Source organism: Triturus cristatus, chromosome 6 (assembly GCF_964204655.1).
Source record: "Triturus cristatus chromosome 6, aTriCri1.1, whole genome shotgun sequence".
NCBI lineage: Eukaryota > Metazoa > Chordata > Amphibia > Caudata > Salamandridae > Triturus > Triturus cristatus.
Genome location: NC_140589.1, coordinates 808351511 through 808375058, shown reverse-complemented (window position 1 = coordinate 808375058; position 23548 = coordinate 808351511). Strand labels below are relative to the sequence as shown.

Sequence of the window (23548 nt, the reverse complement as noted above, 5' to 3'; positions counted from 1 at the left end):
AATACAACATGCACACCCCAGGACCTGACATAGAAGTATATAATATGTATTTTGCTAAAAGTATGCATGCCCCAGACATTCCAGGTCATTAAGATCAGTTGGATCACTTGGTGCCATTGTGAAACCAATATTATACGAAGGAGAATGAATATTCCTCCCTTTGTCAATGCAAATCGGCTGTGATAGGCACACCTTGCCATTTTGAAAATTCCATCGATCCGGTGCGCCCAACCCAGGGCAGAGGGAAAATACCCAGCCCCCCAAAATGTTAAATACAGAGGCATGTAGACAACAGCAACTGCGTCCCTCAGTCATGTTGTGGAGAATCAAATCATTATGCAGGCCCTCAATTAATGCATTATACACGTGGAGCTGCAAATGAATTTGAATAGTGAGACTGTTACATTTACAAGTAACTGGGTTCAAAAGGGTAATAAGTAAACAGGGATTTACAACAATTCAATGGCAGTTTGTGGGGTCACCAACCGTAGATGATCTGCAGTGCCGCTGTGTAAAGGTGACCAAATCGTACTGCTATATTTGCAAGTGTCTGAATCATCTGTTGATGATGGGCCACTGTGTAAAGCTGCTGCAGCCAGGACAGCCTGTTGATTTTCACAGACTTGTAATGCAGTAAGGTTGAAGAACAAATTACTTACCTTCGGTAACGATATATCTGTAAGAAACAGTTAGTTATAGATTCCTTACCTTAGAATTACCCCCAGGTGTCAGACTGATCTGGAAAGTTTTTCGTCAGCAGTACCTCTGCACGTCGTTATGCCTCAGTGGGACTTGAATCTGGTCTTGACTTATTTAATGTGCGCTCCCTTTCAGCTGCTTCACAACTGTCCTTTGAGACTTCCGACGCTTAAAACTGCATTCCTGGTTGCCATCGCATCTGCCAGAAGAGTGAGTGAGCTCCAGGCTCTTTCATCTAAGCCTCCTTTCCTGCCTGTCCATCCGGACAAGATAGTTCTCAGGGCTCGTCCATCCTTCCTGCCCAAGGTTTTCACTGCCTTTCACATCGGGCAGGCCATCACTTTGCCCACCTTCTTTCCTCCTCCGCATCCTTCGAAAAAGGAAGAGAGGCTCCACCGTCTGGACCCAAAACTTGTGCTTTCCTTTTATCTGGATTGCACCAAACAGTTCCGGGTGGATGACCAGCTCTCTGTTGTGGTCGTGGGCGCCAAGAAAGGTCAGGCCATGCACAAGCGGACTATCTCCCGATGGGTCGTTTTGTGTATCAAAGTCTGCTATTCTCTGGCGAAGAAGGAGCCTCCAGTGAGCTGCGCGCCCATTCACCAGGGCAACGGCAGCAACCACTGCCCTTGGACTAGGCGTTTCTCTGAATGACATCTGTCAGGCAGCCCAGTGGGCTTTCGTAGCACACTTTTATGAAACACTACTGTCTTGACAGTCAATTCCGGAGGGATGGCTTCTTTGGCCGTTCTGTTCTCCAGGACTTTCTGGTGTGATCTTGGTTCGCAGACCCACTTCCGACGTTGGTATTGCTGGGGTATCTATTCTAAGGTAAGGAATCTATAACTAACTTGTCTCTTTCAGATGAACAAGTTACTTACCTTCAGTAACAATATATCTGTAAGAAACATTAGTTAGTTATAGATTACTTACCACCCCACCCATCCTCCCCGTTCTGCGAACTAATATCTAGGGTTAAGGTTATCCTTTCAGGGCCCTAGTTATGTGCACCAGTGGTCAGTGTCTTGCATGGCTCTGCGTTTCTGGCGCGGAAAGTCGTGTACAGAACTGACGTCCACGCGCAAGGCCGGGGTCTAAGTAGCTACCGCGACGTCATCCCGGTGACACGACGCCAACGACGAACGCGGAGCCGACCAACGCCACCTTCCGACACGTAGAGGTACTGCTGACGAAAACTTTCCGGATCCAGTCTGACGCCTGGGGGTAACTCTAAGGTAAAAGCATCTATAACTAACATGTTTCTTTTAGATAAAGTGGGTCTGTTGATCCACCATAATCTTAAACACTGAAGGAGGCACACTGGTGCTGGAGAGGAAGAGTAAAGTCTGGGAAGAACATTATCTTGTTGCCATCAGACAAGAAGCGACCAGCTTTTCTGGAGCACTGTAGAATAGAGACTCTTGCCAGACAACTTAATAGTTGAGCAACTACTGGATTTGGAGGGGCACATGGAGGAGGACAGTGTGCCGGAAACCGGAGTCCTGTACTGTAAACAGCTTTGATAGTCCATTCGGCACCACCGCCTCAGATAGCTGTGTTTCAAATAAGAGTGCTACTCTGTAACCTCAATTCCTTCGGCCCTGTACACTATCCGAATATTAATATGCAGAAACTCTGCGTTTTTAGTCCTGTCCTTGAGAAATCTGATTCTCTCTGTAGGTTAATGTAGCTGTCTTATGTTGACTATTTCATCTAATTTCCACTGATCTTCATGGAGAAGGACGAGGTCAATGGCCACTTATTCTGTTTTGCTTTCCAATGCAGTGTTTGAAAATTCTATAGCTTCCAACAGGTTGTCCACTTTGTCAGCCAACGATGCACGTTCTGACAGGTTCGGCTAATCAAGATCATACAACATTTCAGTTCTGGTCGGATCGCAGGATTCCTGTCCCAGGGAAGAGATTTTGTTTTCAGGGACAAGAGAGATGAATGAGAAAGGTAACAGCTGACATAGTGATAAATTGCTACATGAATGCTTGTACACTGTGCTCTGGCGGAGTGCCTTGCACACCAGAACGATGAGGACAGTCTGGTGCAGTACTGCAGGCGGACAAACTAGTACAGAAAGGTGGAGTAAATGATCAGCCCAGCCCACCTACCTCCACCAGGATCCACCTAGGAGCTACATCCTTAGTAGACTATTAGAGGGGGCACGAGCAACCAGGTCTCTGCTGTTTCACGGTGGCGTCTAAACTTTGGTCCAGCTCTAAGTCTCTCTTGAAAAGTACCCACTACAGGGGAAACAGGCCAATCTGCTGTGCACTGAGCACCAAAGGGCCTGTCTCTTCAATGCAGGCCTGGATTGTTTTAACGTCATGTAAATGTTGAGCTTGTATACTGCAGCAGGAGTAAGACAGTTATTCCCTAACAGACATCGGAAGAGCACACGCATACAGCCTTGGGGCCTCACAAAGCACTTTTAAGTAGAATCCAACCTGGTAAGGGGTGATGTTCGTCCAATGAACATAAATGTAAGTGGGGGAAGGAGGCCCTCCTGAGCAGTATCAGATTAAAGTGCCTTTCGGCTGAGCACTACTGTGTACAACGAGCTTAGAGGCCCCAAGGACAGACTATGTTGCCCCCAGGGTGTCTTCAGGCGCTAGGCCTGGGCCATGATCCAGAGCCCTCTACAGCCTACCGGCCTGCTGCCTCCATGCTCACTCACCACTGTGCTGACACATGCCTAGGCCTCCCTTAGAATATCCCAGTTTACCGCCTCTGCCTCCTCACACTGCAAACCTGTTCGACTAAGCCGCCAGGCTAACCTCTGGGAGCAATGAGTAGGATCCGGGCAAAGGTCTGTAAGCACGGGCGGGAGCAGCTGAAGAACGCCGCAGTCACGGCCTGGAATCCCTATTTGTTGGGAGCAGTAATATGGGAGAACCGACAGCCAAACGGATGCTTCTCCTTTATAGCTCACCCCACGCAGCTCACGGACCCGCAAGGCAGCGGATGCAAGCAGAATCCTCCACTAATGTGCGCCTGATGAAAGAAAGTTCCTCGATTGAGTAATATGTTGCAGCCAGTATTGCCAAGCGATGGAGATGGCAGAAAGTGATTTGAGATAGGTGCATAAAAGTAATAGTTTACTGATGACCATTTTAATTGGCTTGTGCGTTGATGAAGGCAGAGGGTTTTGTGATAATTGTGTTGGTTTGTTTTAATGTATCTTTAATTGGAGGTTTTACCTGTTAAATTAATAGAGAAGTTAAGATAATTATTCAAGCCACTAGATGGCACCGAAGTCATTCTTCAGAAGAAGCAGAATCAATTTCCACGCTAAAGAGGCCAATGCAAAACTGTGTTGAAGTCTTAGCAAGTAGAAAGCTCTCTTTATGTTTAAGCGTGTTGGCTCTTTAGGGGAAACGGAATTCAGAGAGAGTTTCATTTCACCCTGTGGTGAAATGCTTCCATTATTGCAGAACGGCCGCTGCATACTAGCCCTCCTCAGATACTCATTCAGTCGTGAGAGCTCTAGATACCAAAGGGGAACAGGGCTAGCCGGTAGTAGAATATTTTAATTCAAGATGGCTATGTTTGTGCTTCAACACCATTGCTTTTCAGAACACAGCAGACCTCGTGGCCAGTTTCTCTCAAGGCCCACTTAGAGGAACAGCGTCGTGCCAACTGGATCCAGATAAGGGAGGGGTCTTCAGGACAGCACTTCTTCAGATGCCTTCTGATGATGTTGTCAGGAACTGACCAAGGTTCGATGGACAGGTTGGCACATGCAGGATCTAACTTAGGAGAAAGAAGTGCTTCAGATGTGGTCGAGATTTCTGGAGTCCCCTGCATTATCATGTGTGTTGATTTGAGCTCCAGGCTTTTATCCGGAGCGGATAACTCTGCTGGCAGCGTAGCTTGACCAGCTGGCTATCTTTGTGTCACGAAGCATCGAAAGGAGGATCCTGTTCGGCGCTCAGGACCTCCCAGGGTATGTTAAGCAGCTGGTACCGGTGTCCTTACACTCCCCAAGAAGGACTGTTTTAAGCTAGAATTTGTGGTGTTAGATAGGGCAGTGTGTGCACTCTCTTGAGTTTGAGATCTTGTCATCAGATTGGGTTCCAGGAAGGACACCCATCTACCTGGTTTATCTTCAATTTTCATACGCCTTAGAAGATCAATTTTGAGAGAACAGAAAGAAAAGAAACTACTTAATGCAATGGGACAATCGATGTTAGATGTTTTTGGCTTTTCTATTTGGTTTCAGTTTGAGATTTTTTCCATTTAAGTTAGTGTTGCCCATTAAATAAATTCCTATGTGGATTTGGGCCGATGGGGTAACTCTGGGAAAATGGAGCGATTAGTTAAGGTAGGGTCTTGTGAACTTCTCCATCAGCTACGTAGCTAGTCTGAGGTAGAATTCATAGTTCTCAGCTCCCTTCTAAAGAAGTTCGGCAGATTATTATGGCCACACCCTTCTAAGATACAGTCGGGTATTCGGTCCCAGTCCGGTTTGCACAGTCTGGAGGCAAACATTAAATCAACGTATGATATATGAGCATGGCCACTGCTCCTCATATTGGGAGTAGTCCCATGGTGCACATTATTTTCACTAGACGCCTGTATATTCAGTCCTTAGTGCTACTTTTTATTTTTTATATAGGTCACTATTACACGGCTAGTTGAGCCTTGATCCATTTTTTTTTTAAAAAACAATTCTAGCATTTGTTCTAGAAGCAATTGGAAAAACCTTAGCTCAGATCCAAGTCATAAAGAGTATGATTTCAAAGAAACACTTATTTAGTGGAATCTATGGAGGACTTTCCTGTAACTGTCAGCTTCACATCAACCCTCAATGCATTTCGGACCCTGGGGTCCTTCCTCAGAAGGACACCTAGAAATTAAAAAACAGCCCGTTAGGCACATCAGCCTCACGCCTGTGGTTCATGGGAAGGCACATAACTGCAAAGAAAACCAATTATATAACACCTTGTGGGTGTTCTTGTGCAACATCACATGACAAGAAACAATAATCCAGAATACTGCGCCAAACAAAAATAAAAGTGTCACCAGAAAAACATTAACTCTAAAATGTTTGTGCTCACAACAACAAATAGGACTGACATCACCAACCACTGCCATTATACCGCCGGTGTAATTATCGCGAGTAGTAAAACGTCAATAGACATAATCGAGCTCTGCATTCAGAACTGGTGTACACCTAAAAACTGGAGTGTTACAGATTGCTGTGATGCTCAAACAGACACCGGCTAAAACGCCTATGTATGGTCATGCGCAGACGTGCGAATCACAGATCGATAGCCGCCATTACAACGGATGTTAATGACTGGTGCGGAAACATGCAAAGATGTCCTCAAGAATAAAAAAACTTCTTAAATACAAACGCCATAAACCGTAAAAATAAAGAAAAAGCCTTACATCTCCTGTGATCAAAGAGATATAGTGAAAGTGAATTATCGCGCAATGTAAATTGGAGTGCGCAGAAGATACTACACACCAGGTTCTGTTAAAAAATCCACCATGTTATTAACCCATCACATACAGGGCATCCTTGGGTTCACTACTATCGATTTGGGCACATTATTTAATAATACGTTTCTTGCATCATGCTTCAATCCCCAAATTCTCGTTTCCTGATTGGGGTCATATATAAAATGAGATGCCCAACTCTCCAGCAACGGGGGCTGGTAGATTTCTGGGTTTCTGCGAAACGTTAGGCTTAGCACCATGCTTCCAAAGGTAACTATGTATTTCAGCTACTTGTATTTTTTTCTGATTTGTATGAAAGTCGCCCCTCCGGCTCTGTCTGAGTGGCGTTATAGTATAAGTTTGAAAGTGGAGAGTTTGGAGGGTCTATAGCTGGAACCATGAAGAGGGTAGAAGATTAAACCACCCTCCTTGGCTGCATGCATTTTGGCTTCCTCTCTTGTATAGACTGGGTAAGTCTGGTGTGTGAACAATTTGTTTTTCCTGATGTTTTTAATGCAAATTTCTGCTGCCCCAATAATTTCTCCTCTTCTGCCTGTTCTACCCTTTCTCTCAAGTCCTTCACTTCATTTTCCAAATGAGCAATGGTTATCTCTTGTGTTTCGACTGGCTCCATTTGCACAACCATGCAGCTTAAGCCTGTTCTTCGAGTAGAGCTGAGGGTTCTTTACTACCTGGGCTTGATCTCACTTCTAATGAGCACACAGTTTGGTATTGGTCATGATAATTGCAGAGAACAATTGTTGGATGTGGATGCATGAGGCCAAAGAGAAATTGGGGAGTGCAGAGAGAACTTTCTTGAAGCAGAGTTTGAAATCACCCAAAGGTTAATTTGGGCATAATTTCTCGGGTGTTTGGGAACAAAAGCATAACTCAAGACTGTGAAAGACTAAACAGTAAATAAAACAAGGAATATTATACTTCTACAGTAGCCTGAAGTAAGACAATTGACAAAATTAAGCTGAACAAAGACCAAAGATTGAAGAGGTGAGTGGAGTTGGAGTAGGCTAGAGCGATCCAGGGAACACAATCCAGGCATTTATACAGGATACTAACTGTTGGTTGCCTTTCAGGGGTTAATCTTTGCCTTTCCATTTTATTCTACTCTCCATTAAACCGTCCCTCTTCCTTCCTATGGGAGGATAGTTCAAGGCGCTTGTCAACTTGATTCATTTTCCAGGTAGGATTGTATCTATATATGGACTATAAGAAATTGTTTGGAAAAACGTCTAAAGAACATATCCTTGTCAAAGATCATCTTTTTTCAACAATATCTATTCCCTGGAGCCCCATCCCTAAACCCCTGCCCGTTACCCTTACTTTGTTGAGCAGACGTATCACTGCGCGGGTAGTTACATTTTGCTCCCACAAGTATTCAAGGGCTTTGACAGAAATGGTGTTAATGTTAGTTAACATTTTCTTAAGAATTATAAATTAGACACAGGCATTATTTGTTACCCTACATTTTTTAAAGGAATTGAAATGAAAGACATTTATAAATCTCATGGCTACTCCAACAGTTGTGTCCCAGCGCTAATCAGTCCACAAAACTGCCCAAAAGAATCGCAGCAGCTCAGAACCAAGGCATACCCATCTAAAAAGCCAAGTTTTAAGACTCTTCCAGAACAAAAGAGCTCCCCACCCCACCCCCATCCGAACTCTTCCAACTCTGGGAAACTGCGCTCATAAAGCATAGGAGGACCTAAGACATCTAGAATGCGAATAGAGAGAAATTCGGATAATACAAGCAAGCTGCGCCGGTCTTCGTAAAAATCATGTAACAAAATATCAGGGCAAAATATACAAGCTGTTTCTTCAGCGGAAGCCAATGAAGTTTAGAAAGCGTGGAGCCCATTGACGCCTGTCTAAGAGGTTTTAACAAGAGCCAGGGTGCAGAATTCTGGACCTGTCTAAGCCTGAAATGAGATACCGCAAGATAAAGAATGTTGCAGTAATCCAGCTGTGAAATCACTGCAGCCTGGATCACGGTCTTCTGGGCAAGTGCAGGGAGCGGATTGATGATGTTCTTAAGAGACTTCAGGATGCCAAAACATTTACCTGCCAAAGCTATATTTGGCTATCAAAGTTGAGATATTCTTCAAACCAAATGCCAACATTTTTAATTTTAGGCTTTGGCGAAGGGAAGAAACCAACTGACGCAGGCCACCAGTCAGGAGACCAAATTGAGTGCTGCCTTCCGAGGATGAGGACCTCGGTCTTGCCTGGATTTAATTTCAAGCAGTTGAGTACGACTATCAAGAATTGAGTAGAGCTATTTTTGTATTCCTTTATCTTGAGCTTCATCAAGTCATATAATCCAATCACATAGGAACTACATTTAAACATATCATTGGTCCAAACTGAACATACTCCTACATGAGTGGTTTGGCACTGTATTTGGTCTCTTGGAGCAGTAATTAATTTAACATGAAGAATGGCCTCCAATAAGGTTTTGAAATATCATAGATATATTTACATTTAGTATGAATACATATAAACAAGTATTTCCTCAATGTCCAGCCACTGGGGCTTCTGACTTTGTCAATGAATCAAAAACAGAGCTACCGTGACATGAAAGCATTTTATTTTTGACAATCTGAAGAATTAGCATCACCATGCCCCAGGACTTTGTAATAAAATAGTGAGTATTTATAGAAGACAAGGACTATTTTTTACATTAAACATCAGTATTTTCTTTATTGAATCTTAAGCTTATCTACTGATATAACTTTCAAGATATCATACATAATTAGTCTTTAAAAGTTTCATCCAAATTAGAAATGATGGCCATTAAAAAAACAAGGGGGGATCTTTTTCAGTCAGTTTAAGTTTGTATGCCAAGATCATAAGACAACTCATGATTTTGAGCACAACATCCAATGACTAATAGGGAGTTGATAGCAGATCCGGAAAATTATCTGCAAAGGTAGCTATTTTAAAAGCTGTATTTCAAAAGCTGTATCTTCATCAGGCATAGCTCCAATAAATTAAGAACCACTGAACACCTCAGACCATTTGTGTGATACTACACCACTTTAATAGAAAGAAGTACTCTTTCCAATTAGAAAAAATGCCTATCAAAACAATTTTATTTTTTAAAAGAACTATTTATATGGTATGGAGTTTGATAGAACTTTTTAGCTATGATTATGTTGCACTATCCAAGAGAAATAAACTTTTTGGTTTTACAAGTAACTTGAGTTGCATAAATCTACGTTACATTTAACAGGCACTGTTGTTCTAGCTGGCATTCTCTTTATTACATTTCATGCAAATTGGTTAATGGTGGGAAACTGGAGCACCTTAAATGAGGTATTTGTTCCCATGTTATGACCCATATGAATTTGTACTCTACGCTACAGCAAAGACTGCCAAATGGGATAACACCACACAGAGTATGAAGACAGAACTTTATTCAGAGGAAGTCCCTTTTGTTGGCTGTAAATCTGTTTCGTAGTTGTTTTGCAAAAGGGCTAATATTCTATATTTAAACCATTAACTTTGCAAACTAAAATGACTCACAGACCATATTATAACACAAAAAGTTACTTTGGGTTGGGGGATATTTTTTTTTTTGTCGAGTTTTATATAGCGCTAACTAGACCCAGAGGTATCAGAGCGCTTTATATGAGCACCAGTTATGTTACATACGGATTCATTCATTTTTGTTAGGCACGGGGAGATGTTGAGTGTCTCTGCCGAGACTCGAACCCGGTTCCCCAGCTCCGAGGTTGACCGCCCTAGCCGTTAGGCCACATTCTCTCCCCTAAGAGATTGAGGGTTCCCAACCTACATTGATAAACCCCCCCCCCCCTTGGCAGTTACTGGTTACAAAAAAAACCCTCCTCACGCCATTAGTGGTTTGTGAATGTGCATTACAAAAGATAGCTTTAGAGCAGTCCAAACACCGCAGTATTCGGAAACGAACCAAAGAAGAGGAAAAAGCCACTGGTAATTAAAAGAAAAAAAGTAAATTCTCAGCCATGGTCCTTAAGGGGGTAGTTTATGAATCATGATCAATTCACACTTTGGTTTGTGAACGGTTCGTACATTATCTATCGGACGAGTTACTTCACTTCGGTAATGATGTATCTGGTAGAGACTCAGTCTAGCCGCAGATTCCTTAACTTAGAATATCCCCAGGCATCAGGCTGGATCCGGAAAACTTTCCGCAGCAGCACCTCTGCACGCCGGGGGCTGCGCCACACGGCTCCGCCCTGACGTCGTCCACGGACGTGACGTCAGCGGAGCCATATATGCCCCTTCCGGCGCGCTCACGTCAGTTTTCGTCGGAGAAACTTTTCCGCGCCACAACGCGGAGCCACCACCAAAAACTGCGAGATTATAGGAACACTGTGCAAAAAAGACAAAAAAGCAAAAGAATTTGAATGGTGAAAAATAGCACCATAAAGGACAGTGCTAGGCACTGTATATTGAAAAGTAGTGAAGGGAAAGAGCAGAGCACCACTCTGAGAAGCAACCCTGCAAAAGCAAAGGCTAAACCTCCACCGGAGGTAGAAGATGATGTGAAAAAACATCACGGCAGACGACAGAAAGTCTGCAACCACAATACATAATCGTGAAGGACAACAAGTCCGTAACACATGAGCAAGGACAATCTACCACAGGACGGCACCAGAAGGGACGTGGCATCCCCAGTAATAGACCCATAGACAGAGGCAGAGCCAATAGACTTGAAACCAATGGACTGCAGAGGAGGTAAGAGACCACAAGGCAATTGAGAAGGGGATAGTGGGGGTGGGGAAACATGAGTAGATTCCACACTAGACAACACAGCTCATAGGGATGCAAAAGGCACATTACACATGAGCATACTGCCCAATTACAAGAATGGGCGCAGGAGCGCAAGCAAAACAGAAATAAGCATTCTGTGTAGGAGTGAAGTAAAAGACGTCACCCCGCAGAAAGAATGAGCCACCTGGAGGGAGGCGAATGCAGGAAGCCCAACCTGAAAAGGTTCTCGCAGAACGGGGAGGACGAGCGGGCGTTAAGGAATCTGCGGCTAGACTGTGTCTCTACCAGATACATTGTTACCGAAGGTAAATAACTCGTCCATCTGACAGAGACATCTAGCCGCAGATTCCTTAACTTAGAATAGATACCAAAGCCAAACCCATACAGGAGGCGGGTCTGGGACTGAACCCCACCAAGTTCCCGAGAGAACTTAGCCGTCAGCAAGGTGACGAAACACAATGGGGACTGCAAGCCAGCGCAGTCACACCTGCCCATGAAGCTCTGAAAAGAGCGGAAAACAATGGGAGGCAAAGGCACCACAAGCCGTTAAAGAACAGCTCGAAAACCCCCGTATGTATACCGGGTTGAGAGAAAGAAAGCATAAACCTAGAAATGTCGGTGCGGAAGTGAGAGTTCATGACTTCGTAAAGAAGAGGACTGAGCCAAGGGTCCAATGGATCCGCAGGATCCGATGTGTGGACTGAAGTAAAACCCAGAGAAATGACTAACTGGTATGACAGAGGCAGCGCATACTGGCCCAGTATGCACAACAGTGGAAAAAAAACCCTGTCGAACCTGCACCAGTCAAGATACGTGGGGCAGCATTGGCAGGATGCCGACCCCTGGCCAGGAAGTGCCGGTAGTACCAGAAACACAAGACACTCCAGCACGCAGTCGCTCCTTCACAAGACAAGTGAGAGGGCGGACGGCAAGAATCATAAGTACCCAATACAGGACTACAGTAAGAATGATAGACATGTGGAAGGCAGAAACACACAGCATTCCGTGTGGATGGAATAACTACACGAAGCATAGAAAATAAACTCCTGTAGGGTAGCGTGAGCAGCCCATAGGTGAAGGATGCATCAGCATGTAGGCAACTGGTAAAAAAGGGGGGGGGTATCTGGCAAGCTGGACACCCACAGAAGAGCTTGTAGGATGAGCAGACCGAGGCGAAGACCACGGACACCACAGGAAGGAACGTTGCCTGCGCGACTCTGCTGTGTGAAGAGCACAGAGCAGAAATAGATTAAGAAAATATACGTGTAAAACAACATTTTACCTGATCAAATACTAGAGTACGTGAAAAGTACCAACAGTCATATGGAAACAGAAGCGGACAGGACCATGTCCAGAGACGCAAGCGACATTAGCCACCTGCCCAGGAGGAGCCATGGTCCACCGCTAGACAGATGAGGAGATGGAGCCAGGCACGATAGTGGAATTAATGAGGATCAACCTAATGGCCCAGGGACCAAAGAAATGAGTATTCTGAAGAGAACACTCCCCTTAAGAGTGTTACAGTAGGAACCCAATGCCGAATTGTGGAAAACACCTGTGCGGAAGCAACAGGGAATATGGAACAATTCACATGTGGAAAGTGCCCAGAGAAGGAGGGCATAAGGCAGTGTACAGCAAAGACGTACGCAGCAAATCTGCCACCTTCAAAGACAAGCCCAGTAAGGGCTGAGTATAGAAGCGATAACGCAAACACCCTACAACAGTAGACATACCAGGGTGTACTCCAAATTGGCGCCAGCACCAATAAACGTACCGCCCAGCAACTTTTTCGCGGCGCAAAACCAACAACGAACAAGCATTGGCATAGCCAATAGGTCTCGCTTTTGGGCCCTTATAAGTATTTAGTTATGAAGCACAATATCCTTGGTGCAACAACATCAACTGTTGCATGGCTAAACACTTATAAGGTCCCAAAAACGAGACCCATTGGCTATGCCAATGCTTGTTTACATAGTAACTGTTGAGTATCAGCTACATCCTACTCCCAAATAGACAGCTAGCATGTCAACCGACCAGAGTGAGAGAGAGAGAGATAGAGAGATTTAGAGAGTGAGAGATTGAGAGAGAGAGGTTTAGAGAGAGATTTAGAGAGAAATACATGTAAAGAAATACTTAAGAGGCTGCAGGCTTTGCAAAATGCCGCGACGAGATTACTTCTGGACATTCCCAGAGATCAATCGGTCTCTGCGGGAATTAAAACCCTACACTGGCTCCCCGTCCAACAACGGATAGATTTTAAGGCGATATGCTTGGTCCATAAGGCTGTCTTTGGAGGCGGAGCCAAGGACATCCAGAAACTACTGATCCCCTATACTCCTAGCCGTGTGCTAAGGTCCAGCACTCTGAGCCTCATCCAGGTTATTAGGATTAGGAAAGCTAGATGGGGAGGTAGAGCCTTTTCAATTCGTGCTGCAGGACTCTGGAATGGGCTTCCTTCCTTGCTAAAATCAGTAGATAACCATCAACGCTTTAGGAAACTTTTAAAAACCTAGCTTTTTCAGGGAGCCCATATTTGAAGACTGTTGGTCCCTCTCCATACTTACCAGCGCCAAGACGCTTCGGCATTCGAGCGCTTTATAAGACCTATATCCTAAAGTATATAAAAACATATAATAATTTGTTTAGAAGAAAATTAATCAGCGGGAAGGGAAGACACTGAGAAGCAACAGTGAAGAGCTAGGGAGTGGTGGATGAAAAGCAATAGAGAGGAGGGGTGGCAGAGCAACGGAGAACTGGTGGTAGGACAAAAAGCAACAGAAGAGCAGAGGAGGGTGACAGAGGAAGGCAAGGAAGCAACACGCAGGTGCAGCAAGTTTGCGGAGCTGGGGGAAGGGGAAATGAAAAGCAACAGAAAAGTGGGTAGTGGTGAGGGCAAAAACACAAAAAGCTGTCCAATCAAAACAGTATCAGCTTCAATCCGCCTCCGAGGCTCTTCGAGAGGGCCGAGGAGTAGAGAGTGATGTTCGGCTGTCAGCATGGGGAATGTTTTCCATGGGCGCAGTAACCCGATCCTGCTGGGAAGCCCTGCCGAATGAGCTCTCTGACTGGGGGCATGCAATGAGTCAGTCACTGACTTACGAGACATGCCTGGGAACGAAGTCGAACGAAACGAAGAACAAAACTGAAATATTTCAAATGTAACAATATTACGGGCTTATGTTAAAGTGCAAACAAAAAACACGTTTACCTCAGTTTTCCATGGGCGCAGTAACCCGACCCTGCTGGGAAGCCCTGGCGAACGAGCTCTCGGACTGGGGGTGTGCAATGCGTCAGTCGCGGACTTACGAGACATGCCTGGGAACAAAGTCGAACGAAGCATGCGAGTGGAGCGCGCGCAGCAGCGGTAAAAGTGAAAGTGATCGCGCTCCAGATGGCGCCCCGGGCGCAGAAAACTGGCGGCTGTGCGCGTAACCGAAAGCGTAACCGCAAGCGCTAGGCCAGAAAAAGCATGTGGTAGCACTTTTAAAAGCCCACTTACTAAATGACTCGCAGAGCAGCGCCTGCGCTGGCTCAGGCGAGACCTAAAAAAATACCAGAAAACTCATGCATGGAATCCAAAAATAACCTATGATTACACTGTCGCCAAGGTGTGCCATTCCACAAATAAATAGAGTCTCTTTTCCACAGTCTTTGCTGACTAGATCCATCTGTTTTCCTTTACTGTACGCAGGCGATCAATATTATGGCTCCTTCTAGAACCCTTGACTACCTCAAGTACAAACCATTTCATGTCAGAAGGTGCATTAGACATGTTTAGATAATGTTCAACAAGGCGTGCAGATGTTATTTTGCAAAGTATGCATGATTGGTGTTGTATAATACGTTTCTTTACCTCTTGTGTGGTTTTTCCTATATAATACAATGAACACGAACATTGAATACAGTAGATTACATTTTTTGAAAGACAATTCATATGATATTTCAGAGTGCATTACTTGTCATTGAGAATACATGATTTTACCACTAATGTGGTGGCACATGCTGCACAATGGCCACACGGATAGTGACCTAACACTTGCGTCAAACCCCAAAGATATTGTAATGAGTTTTGTGCACATTCATTGTATGACCTAACCAAATGATCTCTACGGTTTTTACCTCGCTTAAATGCAAAACGTGGCTTCTCCCACTGTGTATCCACTTTGAGTATTAAATGCCAGTTCTTCAATATGGTCTTTTTAATCGTATTGGATTCTGTTCCAAAAGTAGTCTTGCAAGTAATCGTATTATGATCCGTACCCTGACGGTCTTTTACTTGTAACAGGGCTTGACCATCATAATACCATGCTCGTTTCATTGAGTGTTTCACAAGGCGATAGGGATACTTTCTCATGATCAATTTAGATTGTAGAATTTTTGATTCTCTGAAATAATCCTCCCTCTTGGTACAGTTGTTTTTAATCCTTAAAAACTGATCAAAGGGGAGATTATCCCGTAAATTACATGGATGATGACTTGTGCATTTCAAAAGCGTGTTTCCTCGCCGTAGGTTTTGTATAGAGGCTCACTGCTAACAATCATTCCCAATGTTCAAATCCCCGAAAAACTTATGGAGTGTTGATTATGTTCCATAGTAAATTGTAGATCATCATTTTGTCCATTCAGCCATAGATGAAACTCCTGCAATTCAACTATTGAACCTTGCCAGGCCAGACATACATCATCAATGTACCGCAGATATTTCTTTATATTCTGTTGAGAGGGGTTATTATCATAGATGACCTTGTTCTCAAAGGCAGCAACATACAGATTAGCTATATCGGGGGCAAAAACTGCGCCCATAGCTGCCTCTTTGATTTGACCAAAGAACTCTCCATTAAAAATGAAGTAGTTCCGTTCAAGAGCGATTTATGCACATTTAACTATAAAATCAGTAGGCATTGTCCAGCATTCCATCAATTGTTTCTTTTGCATATGTCACCCTAAGTGGGAAGGGTATACCCAGACGTGTGTCCCGTGCTCACTACACCACACGATTCAAGCTAGCCTGGCTGATGAAGGGTGATGCCCTGAAACTGGTCCCAGGATGCTGGTTTCCGGTCCAGGTAGGACCTTGCTTGGCAGTTCGGGCTGGACTGTTCCCACAAGGAACAGGGTCAAGACTGATTTGCATATGGCTGGGTCCAAACTGGGGTGGTGTGGTGAGCATAAAGATAATGGATTAAATCTAGATCCTTGTGACTGGGGGTGAATGTTTGCATTGTCCAGCATTGCGTCCATCGTTTGTTTCTTTTGCACTGAAAGTCTCATGGGCATGTGCACTATGTTTTGATGGCTAAGCATTCCGAGTAAGGCAAAATGAGAAGCCCTGTACTAAGAGCCAATACTGCATGGCCAAAAGCCATTTTTGAGGCAAATATGGGCAGCGTACATAGCATGATTGAATGTCCTCCTCTGCCTGTGCGGGGTTATCTGGGGCCACACGCTCTGAGCATAGGGTTGTGCCAAGGGCTATCAGAGCACAGCTGAACAATGTTCCAAATACACTGCATATGGCAGAAACCCAGGGTGCTGTGGCTAAAGGGTATGTATAAGCACTACCAAACGCCTCACCCTTTAGCTAGAGCCCATTGCAGAATGAGTTATGGTGTTTTTTTGGGCCAGAGGGAATGGTAAAAGTCCGAAGCTGAAACCATGAACCCAGAGTCTGCTGTGTATGGCTAACACTGGGTTATAGGCTAATAAGAATTGGGCAGAGATATGGCCATGCCGCAACTATAGACAAAGAACCTTCTGTGCAAGGGCAAAAAGCACATGTGCTGGGAGATACACAGTTTGGGTGGAGGAAATGCACCACCCTGCTGTACATGGCTAAAAGCCTAGCACAATGGGTATTGGAGCCATGTGATGAGGGCATGCAAGGGCCATGGCCATGCCCATAGTCAGCGGAGCATGGCTCAAGGCCGAAACAAACCGGTCATGTAATCTGGGTGCACGGCATGGCTGTGAGTCATGCCATGTTGCACAATGCTCATGGCCAAATGGTTGGGATGCAATTTTGAGGCACCCTATGCAGATCTCTTGTCTGGGTGGCCGATTGGTGTGGCTGGTCATAGTTTCTCAAGTGTTGGTACAGTTAAAAAACCAACTGGAACAGTTTTAGGGAAGTTCATTGAAAGTGCATGCGCTTGCTCCTCATTATCTGTATTGAAAATCTGATGAGTCTGAGCAGGCTCAACCTATGAACTGCCTGTATTGGAAACTGGATCCTGCTGCACAACTTCAGAGAGAGGTGACTGCAACTCTTCTTACACCATAGCGCAAGACGCTCAGTATTTTATCTTCTGTGTTCTTATTGCCTTGTACAGGAACTGCATGCAAAATTAAGAGCTGCCATTGTAATCTTGTGTGAGTAAGCGGATTACCCACCTTGTTTTGATCTACACAGCATTATAGATAAGGACAACTTAGGCAAAGCCTAAATGGCAATATTATCTTAAATATCTAAAAATAGGAGAAAGCCATAAACTGATTACATTTGAGTCATTGTATACAACCTGATAAAGAGCAGATTTTTGACGCCCAGAAACCCCAATTTTGGAAGTCACTCTAGTTTCCAATGAGTTTCGGTTTCTTTTCTTTGGTCCTCTCAGTGCACGATACCAAACTCCATGGTAGAAAAATGCCTTTTGTCTACAGTGTGGGACATTGTGCATTTCGGGGGGGGACATTATCCGGAGTCATAAGGACTACGCCAATAGTTGATGTCCACACAACTTTATTCAAAAATGCTTCTTTAAGCGTATTCACCTGAAGGCAGGATAAGGTCCAGCACGTGCATCTAAAATACACTTGCTCCTCAAAAGCAGATTTTTAGAGATGGGTGCACTACTAGATAGAAAACGTTGGAGACAAGATGTAGGAACAAGAGTCTGTCTAAGCACTGACTGAACTTCCATTAGTTTCACTTCAAGTGGCATCATTAGCAACATTCCATAATTCTTAAAGCAAAGAAGGAAAGTCATAGCTTTCAACACTTACTAAACCGAACATTTCTCCATCTGATACATGCTGCCCCACCTCCTCAATAAGTGCTATTGATCACAGCGTGTGGTAATGGTCACACAAACCGCTGATCTAGTGGATCATTTTCACTACTGAAAAGTGACAAAGAGTTACCCAAATAAGCTTTATCTTTGCTAAGTAAGTGGCCCTCTCCACTGACCATATATGGGAATACAAGAAGCGTAAAAAAAATCCTGAAGCAAAAGTTATTAGATGCTAGATAGTGAAAAACATTCAAATTACTGTGCTGGGTTTAGTTATACCTTGCAATAGTGGAAAAGTGGCTAGGCAAGGTCTGATCATTTGGGCAAAACTGTTATATAATTCACCAGCAGGTAAAGTTGTACGAAGAAGACCGTACTGGATGCATTCTGGTTATACAGGGGTAACTTGCAGGGTTCTTCCCTATCATCACCAACCCTTTTTGACATTGGTATAGAGCTGTTTCACTGCTAGTTAAGTAGTTTCACAAAGACCATGAAGTCTGTACAGAAGAACAGAACTACAAGTGTGTTCCATAAGCAGATGATATTCTCTTGACTTTGTCCAACCCAGATCGTCTGTTTCAGTGGACCTTAGCAGTATAGAGGAATTTCACCCAGTAGAAGGTATTAAAGTCTAGGTTTAACAGTACCTGCATAGTCTCACTACCTAGATCAATACCAGCCAATATAACAATGACACTAAGATGAGTTGAGCCCCAGTTCACACATATGTGTGTTTATAGCAGATGAAGCTGCATAAGGTCCTTGTTACTATTCCAGCAAAAATAAAAGATAGAGGCAAAGTCCCACTGTCCCAAGTATGGCTAACCGCAGTTAAAGATGATCTGCCAAAGCTAATATTGATATTACCCAGCAAGCATGAGGAGGTACCATACTTGAAGGAAAGGATTACTCTAACCATGCGAACCTATGAGAGATATTTAAAGCTTGAGAATCATTACTTTTTGAATGTTTTATTTAGTGTAATGTGCACAGGTAAGGTAAATGTAATTAAAAATACATTTGTATCACTTGTTTGAGTTCATCTGTCCATTATCTCAAGAAATGCTAACAAATATTTTTTAAATCGTAGATCTTTCTACATTTTAGGTTAGCAAAAGTTAATTAGCTATTGCTGAGAAATGAAACCAAAACTCCTGTGTCTGAAGTACCAAGCAAAAGCGAAAAAGTTAGCATAAAAATGTGTCATTTAGATAACATACTTTTATTAGTGTAGACGCAGCCTCAAATGATCCAACCACCACGAGCAGAGGTGCAATTACAATAAGCGGAAGCAGAGAATATCCAATGACTCCAAGGACCTGCCCATAAGCGACCTAAGGAGAAAAAGACAAGTACTTTAGCAATGAAAGACTTACATCTATATTTTTAGAAAACCAACACTAAAGCCAAAGATGACCTAAATGTGGCTACTACCTCAATATTCTGGATTTTTGTCTAACTTGACAGACACTTTACACATATTCCTGCAGCACTGCCGTACTAAAGTGTGATTGATCTTATAGCCATAAGATTAAAAAAATAAGTCACTCTGGATTTACTTTAACTATCAAAACTTCTACTTGGCCAGTAGAACTATTTCAACTTGCCATGAAAATATTTGTTACACTAAAGCTTATCACAGTACTATTTTCTGAACAGGCATTTTTTTACAAGACTAAGGGCCTGGTTACGACTTTGGCAGTGTGCGAGCGGGCCGCCACAGCCGTGCTCCCAAACCACCAAAGCAGACCGCAGTCCACCGGATTAAAAGTTTTCGCATGGGGGGGCGGCAAGGCGGTCCCACAACGGTGCCTATAAGAGAGGCACTGCAATGGAAGCGTCAAAGGCCATTCATGCACGGCATGGATTGTGCAGTCCATGCCATGCAGAAAAGGGGGTGCATGCAAACAGAGAGGCACATGTGCCCCCTGCATGCATCCCTAAGCACAGGGGCAATAGGGGGCCTTGCCTTTGTTTCCCCACCGCCAGCATTTTCATGGCAGGCTTACGTGACTTGATAATGCAAATAGTATTCAAAACTGCGGAGACCATCAGGAGTAATAAGTAGCACCCCATGGCTTACCGCAGGTATCTCAGTAGACAGCATACAGGATTCACCCAGAAGCAGAGAAGGTGAAAGTCAAAGACACCACAGTAGGGGAAGCATAGGTAAGGTGGATTAAGCTCCTGTATAACAGGCGTATGGCAAGAGTCAAGGCTGGAAGAATGATTTTTCAGCCATACTGAATCCGCCGTAGGACTAGTAGGCTATTGCCTTTCCCCCATGCTCTTTGCGCTGGCAACAGACCCTTTATGGGGCATCTAAGATAGGGAAATTCCGCAGACACATGATCTTGCTGTAAGTGGGCGGTATGCTTCAATTTTTGAGGAGTGCAGAAGGAAGAACGGTTAATGTCCACAATTGTATATCTTTAGGAGTTTGGTTTTGTCAGGTTTGCATGTTAATTTGTCAAAGAAATGCATGTTTCCCCTCAACCAAACCATAAAGTTGGGTCTGGGAATCCTGGGGCATCATTTGGGAGCAGCACACATTTAAATATCTTGGGGTTATGACATATCACAGACTCGATAACCTCATGGCTGGTAATTTGGAATTAGCAATGAGAAATATAAGGGGCTGCGCAGAGTTCTGGAAGCCTTTGAAGCGGTCAGTGATGGGCACAATGGCACTGGTCAAAATGGTGGTGCTTCAAAGGTTACTCCACTAGTTTGGCAATTTACCCAAGTGGGTGCCAATGGGCTGGTTCTGGATTGAAAGGTTTTCCTTATGGACTTTCTATGGTCTGGAACCAGCACAGAGCAGCTTTGAGCATTTTGCAGCTGTCCCTAGCAGAGGGAGGTTTGGGACTTCGGGCTTTTCAAGTGTATTACTTAGGCTTATGGCCCGTTGGTGGGATGAAATCCACTGAAATATTAAAAACCATGGAGCACTACAACAAGGTGGGTCAAATGAGGAGTGAGAGTAACTAATTGAACAGTTGCCTCCAACTCTTTGCAACCTCCTAACGAAGGCTTATCAAGATTTATTTTAATCTGTTGAATCACAGATAGTTGTATTTAGCCGTTAGTTTGACTGCAGTTCTTTCTCGATATGCATAACCGTAGTGTGTTTGTTTACTTTCTCTCTTATCCAGGCATGCCTTTATCAAGTTTGTAGGAATAGATTATATAAAAGAGCAATGGAGTGCAATCTGAGGGCATTAGAATAATGTATCTGAAAAACCTATGCAAATATGGAATTGTGAATCAACTGAGAAACAATGAACACATCAAAAAACTATAACCACCTTTCTGCAGTCCTGGAGAAAACCATCGAGTCATCATCAAGCACGCTGCTATAACACAACTGTGAGGGTTGTGCACACTAGCACAGCAGAGTGTTGTACGCTAGCAGAGAGTGGCTTCTTCAAGGTATCGGAACAATGTAATAAACTTCATGTTCTTAAGTTCCTATTTCTTGTATTAGGTTGACTGATGGAATTGCCCTGCCCGTACTAGGGTACCCTTTAAAGATCCAGGAATTACACTATGTGTTGCAGAAAACATGCCAAGACATAAACCTTGTTGTTAAATCATGTGATATCTAATCGGGATATTGCTGTGCACAAACTGGTGTGACAACTCTGCAAATTACTATGCCTAACAGAAGGTTGTGTTGATGTTTGAAAAATGTACGTTGTTTAAAAGAAATTGCCATTAAGAAAATTAAAAATAATCCTCACCTCCATGTTCATGTAGAATTATAGACTTACCTTCTTTTACTATAGAAATTTTACACAACTTAGGTAAAATGAAAAATGAGTTTTGATAGCTAAACACATCTTCTACTGCTCCACAATCCCCAGAACCTTGAGACAATGCCGGTCTCCGACCCCAGTTTTAGTAAAATTTGGCCCTTGAACAGGCATTTAACCTGAAAATAGGTTGTGCAAAATAAGCTTTGGAACAAATGAGTCGGAGAAACACATTGTATTCCTAGGTCACTCACTTTCACACAAGAAGTCTTTACTTAGGTGCCAGCTCCTCAACGTGAATGATCACACTGTTAAGGCCTTGCATTTCATCATTATCGGTACATATAACTATGTACATTAGTGGATGTCCCACTAGGTGTGCAAAGCTTAACAAACCGTTATAAACAGCATGCTAAATGCACAATTCATTGTTTTCCCGATTGAAGCTTGGTATTTGACAAATGCCACCTTTCAAATATAAATCTGAGGGGGGGCGTGGCTAGCAGCTGAAGAGTATGGCTGCTGCCTGAGTGTGCTCCCTCATCCCCGCTCGATATCCTGCGTTATCCTGAGCCATCCAAATAGAAAACCGGCAACAACCGTGTCTAAAGACGTGTCCAACCTGAGGTGAAGATTAGAAGAAAATCAGAGCCCTGGCACTGAGCCTTTGTGCCCGGTGAAGGAGACGGTGGCTCTGTAACGGCGGCTTCCCGCTATCCGGCGCTGGCGATTGAAGCCCCGTGAGAGTGGCAGACCCGATACTATGCAGCGACCAGCTGATGGGCAGTCAGCAAGCCCGCGGGGACGAAGGGTCAGGCCGATATGGTGTGGACGATCGGAAGGGTGTAAGAAGCGGTCCGAAGCCGGTGAGGTGAGAGTCCCGCGGCCACAACCCCAAACTGAGGCCCTGGCTTGGCAGACTTGCTGGGCCCCGGCGGGACCTGGCGGAGTGCAGAGCTTGCGGAGGGGAAGCAGAGGCTCGCCTGGAGGCATCGGGCCCACCCAGAGCAGAGTGCGGACGTAGCAGGCTGCGACGGTTGGCTCCGCGAGGGGAGTGGGGCTCAGTGTTTGGTCGCTGCAACGTGGAGTTGGGGCTGAGGGTGTGCAGCGGTGGATCTCGCTAATTGAGCCCCCGGTCTGGTGGGCCTGCTAGGCCCAGTGCAGAACTGATCGCGCACGAACGGAAGCAGGGGCGATAGAGGACAGAGGAGGGGCCTGACAACACCAGGAGACACCAATACGGGCACAGCGGGCTGCACAGTAGGTGCCAACACACGCAGAAGGCACACTGCCCACCCCTAATTGACGATCGTGTGGAACAGGCATATGGATCAGAGGTAGCTCGCCTGAAGGAACATCCAGCTGTGTAATAAGAGTGTATCGGATGTGACTACACCCGCCTGCACATACCTCTGAGTGGGCACAAAAGCCGATAAATCGGCGCAGTAGGGCTAACAGAGGCTGTGAAGACTCCTAATACGGTCACAAGGCGCTGCAAGGCCGCGGGCCCTGGGGGGGCGCAGAGGTGAGCAGCAGCGCCCATATCCACAACCAGTAGTGTTTTACTTCGCCCCCTGCCCCGGTCGGTAGTGCCAACAATCCTCAAAGGAAAGGGAGACCCACCCGTGCCCAAGTCGGTGGCAGGTGAAACTGAAGTGGTGGGAGCAGTGACTGGGGCACGCCGCTTGGCACGCCCTAGAAGTGATAGGAACGGGCAACTACAGAGTATCCTCTTGGCGAAGGAAAGTTACGCATACCGACAGCCCCCCAGACAAAACACGGCTCTATTCCGGAAACATCAGAGAGGCATCAGAGAAGCGGTCCGTGGAAACCCCCACAGGCCGACGGTGAGAA

At 44.7% G+C, this 23548-nt stretch overlaps 1 protein-coding gene across 1 annotated transcript in view; it reads right to left on the bottom strand.

Moving 5' to 3' along the window:
- The window catches only part of YIPF4 (Yip1 domain family member 4), a 77372-nt gene that overhangs the window by 4467 nt on the left and 49357 nt on the right, over window positions 1-23548 (bottom strand). The window contains exon 5 of the mRNA XM_085611391.1: window positions 19160-19273. Coding sequence (XP_085467517.1) covers window positions 19160-19273 — 114 coding nt within the window. The remainder of the gene's footprint in view (window positions 1-19159; window positions 19274-23548) is intronic.